We start from the raw sequence: 3,076 nt of genomic DNA on the forward strand, positions 1-3,076 counted from the left end.
AATAGATAGGTGATAGATTTCACTCACCCCATAAATCTGAAAGTATGTTTTTCTTTTATTTTCCCTCTTTCTCTTCTATTGTTTTCCTCTAATTTACATTTTATAATTTTTAATGCAAATTCATGACCAGAATAGAAAAATACAAATATATATGGTCAACCTTTTAATATTAAAATTACCTAAAATGCTCTTATCTAAAGCTATCTTCTTAAGAGGCCAGCCAAAGTATGATGGTTAAGGGAGCTGAATCTTATATGGCCAATTCCATGGTTTGAATCCTGGACCCAGCAGCTTGAGAAACACAACAGGGACATGTGTATGCATCCTTAGAGTCCTGAGAGAAGAATGGAGGACCACCCCCATCCACACCCAGGAGTGGGAGTGATTTCTCACTTTCCCTCTCTCTCTCTCTCTTTCTGTCTTTCTCTGGTGAGCACATGTACCCTATAGCAGAGAAAAAAAAAAAACTATCACCTGAAAATACTCATAAACTTATTTTAAAAAGAAAAACATATGCTACTCATAAACTTATTTTTAAAAGAGAAACATATACTTTACAGCATATACATATAAATAACATGTCACATAAAACACATAAACACATTCTTTTTTTGTTCGTTTTTGAGGGAGTTTTTTAGAGGTTTTTGCCTATATGTGCACTCGTCAGAGACCGAGAGACAGAGACAGTGAGAGAGAAAGTGAAAAATCACCCCCAAGTGGAAATGGCCACACTGCAATCTCCTCTCCTCCATTCCCTCCCGGGATCTTGGGCACGCACGCACACATGCCTGGTGTGGTTTTCAAGCCACTGGCCATGTGGGAGTCCAGTGACATTAACTGCTACACCATCTGCTGACGCCAATAAACACATTCTTTTGTAGCCAATTGTTGTCCAATAATTCACTGAACATGTCAACAAATCCATATTGCATGATCTGTACTGGCCACATTCATTCTATATAAATCTTCCCCTTTCTCCAATGCTTATTAGGGTTCTCACATCTTATTATTACTCCAAAATATACTTCTAATTGTTCACATTACATCGGATAATAAATAGATCCAAATGTATGTTATAAGTAGATATCTTTAACCTATGCAATTATAAAAGTTGTTCTCTCCAAAAAGTAGTTGGCAGCAATTTTATTCACTTCAAATAGCATTTTAGTGGCACTAAGTTTAAATATTTAATTATCTGCTATCATGACCCTTATCTTTATGACTCTCTGGGACACCTAGTAAAGCATAAAATTATTTTAGTTCAGTGAAGACACTATTATTTCTCAGCTTCACATTCAGATTGCTAAAGGCATTAATTCTAGAGAAAAACTTTCAATGTCACTAGAATTTCTTTCAGTCCTAAGTACTACACAGCCCTCTCCAAGTCTTCAGATAATCTTTCCTTGGAACTAGGTGTTTCACTTAATTAAAAGTGAGTCTTAATTCTGAATGAATGTCTGGTTGGAATCACAAGTATTGGAAATTATCAGAGGGATAAGCCACTGGAGATTGTTTCATTTTGCCAGAGGGCTCATGCTCTTGCCAAGAGAGAGACTGAGAGGGAAAGGAGAAATCATTTCCTGTGGGGAATGGTAACACCACAGTCCCTCCACCATTCCTCCATCCTGTTAGGGTTTGGGGCATGCACACACATGCTCCTGGCATGTTTTTAGACCACTGGGTCCAGGACTTAAACCTTTGCAGCTGACCATAGGGGACCCACCACGTTAGCCACCACATCAGTGGCTGGTTAATGAGCATTTTATGCTGGTTGCTGTGTCTCTTAGACTCAGTGTTCACCCCCTCTTTGCATGGTCACTATTTTATGTGTGACTAATGCCTGAGGTTGCTCAAGTGTGAAGGAAAAGATTGATTAGAGAGTATATTATCTAGGAGTACGTTCAGACAACTGTGATTAATATGGTTGAATATTAGTGACATGGAAAGTACTGTGCTGGATATACACAGACAAGTCTAAAGAAGCCAGAATTACTGTGCGATAAGCATACTAAAGAGAGAGCTCTGCTGAGGGAATGTGCTTCTTGGCCCCCTAATTCTCCCTTTTACTTGCTATATCCCCAGATGATTTATTTCCTTCTCTTTCTTATTTTCTGATTATCTCACTTTTTTTGTTCTTTTATCTTCCTTCTTAGAGTGTTTTCTAGTTTCACATTTCAGCACTTAGTATATATTTTCCACAAAATCATCAATGAGTAATCAACACATAGTATTCATATTTCTCAAGTCTTTATTTTCTGTCTTCAGCATACTTCACCCTCTTCTCTACAAATGAGTCAATGGATGGAGTAAATGACTCTGTGGTATCTGAATTTGTATTGATTGGACTTTCCAGTTCATTGGAGATGCATCTTTTCCTCTTTTGGTTCTTTACTGTGTTCTACGTGGGAATTATCCTGGGAAACCTCTTCATTGTCTTCACAGTAATTATTGATTCTCATTTACACTCCCCCATGTACTTTCTACTGGCCAACCTCTCTCTTCTTGATCTGGGTCTTTCTTCTACCACCGTTCCCAAAATGATCTCTGATCTTTTCACTAACTGCAACATCATTTCTTTTCCAAAATGCATGACACAGATATTTTTTATTCATATCATGGGGGGAGTTGAGATGGTGCTGCTCATAGGCATGGCATATGATAGGTATACTGCAATCTGTAAGCCTCTCCATTACCTGACCATCATGAGCCCCAAAATGTGTATTTCTTGTGTAGTTGCTGCCTGGATAGTGGGGATAATCCATGCTGTATCTCAGTTTGTTTTTGTCATAAACTTGCCTTTTTGTGGTCCTAATAAAGTAGATAGTTTTTACTGTGATTTTCCTCGTGTCATGAAACTTGCTTGTGTAGATACTTACAAGCTAGAGTTTGTAATCATTGCTAACAGTGGGCTTATATCCATGGCTACCTTCTTCTTTTTAATCATATCTTATATTTTCATTTTGGTTACCGTCTGGAAACGTTCTTCAGGTGACTTATCCAAAGCATTCGTCACATTGTCCGCTCACATCACAGTAGTGATTTTGTTTTTTATGCCATGCATGTTTCTCTACGTGTG

The 3,076-nt window shown here is 37.9% G+C and overlaps 1 protein-coding gene across 1 annotated transcript in view; it reads left to right on the forward strand.

The window, feature by feature from the left end:
* Positions 1–2,294: 2,294 nt before the first annotated feature.
* Positions 2,295–3,076, forward strand: part of LOC102495909 (olfactory receptor 4F15-like) — a 1,329-nt gene continuing 547 nt past the window's right edge. The window contains exon 1 of the mRNA XM_006140554.2: positions 2,295–3,073. Within this exon, the coding sequence (XP_006140616.1) occupies positions 2,298–3,073 (776 nt within the window). The 5' untranslated portion in view covers positions 2,295–2,297. The remainder of the gene's footprint in view (positions 3,074–3,076) is intronic.

Source organism: Tupaia chinensis, unplaced genomic scaffold, assembly GCF_000334495.1.
Source record: "Tupaia chinensis unplaced genomic scaffold, TupChi_1.0 Scaffold000037_21, whole genome shotgun sequence".
NCBI classification, from domain to species: domain Eukaryota; kingdom Metazoa; phylum Chordata; class Mammalia; order Scandentia; family Tupaiidae; genus Tupaia; species Tupaia belangeri.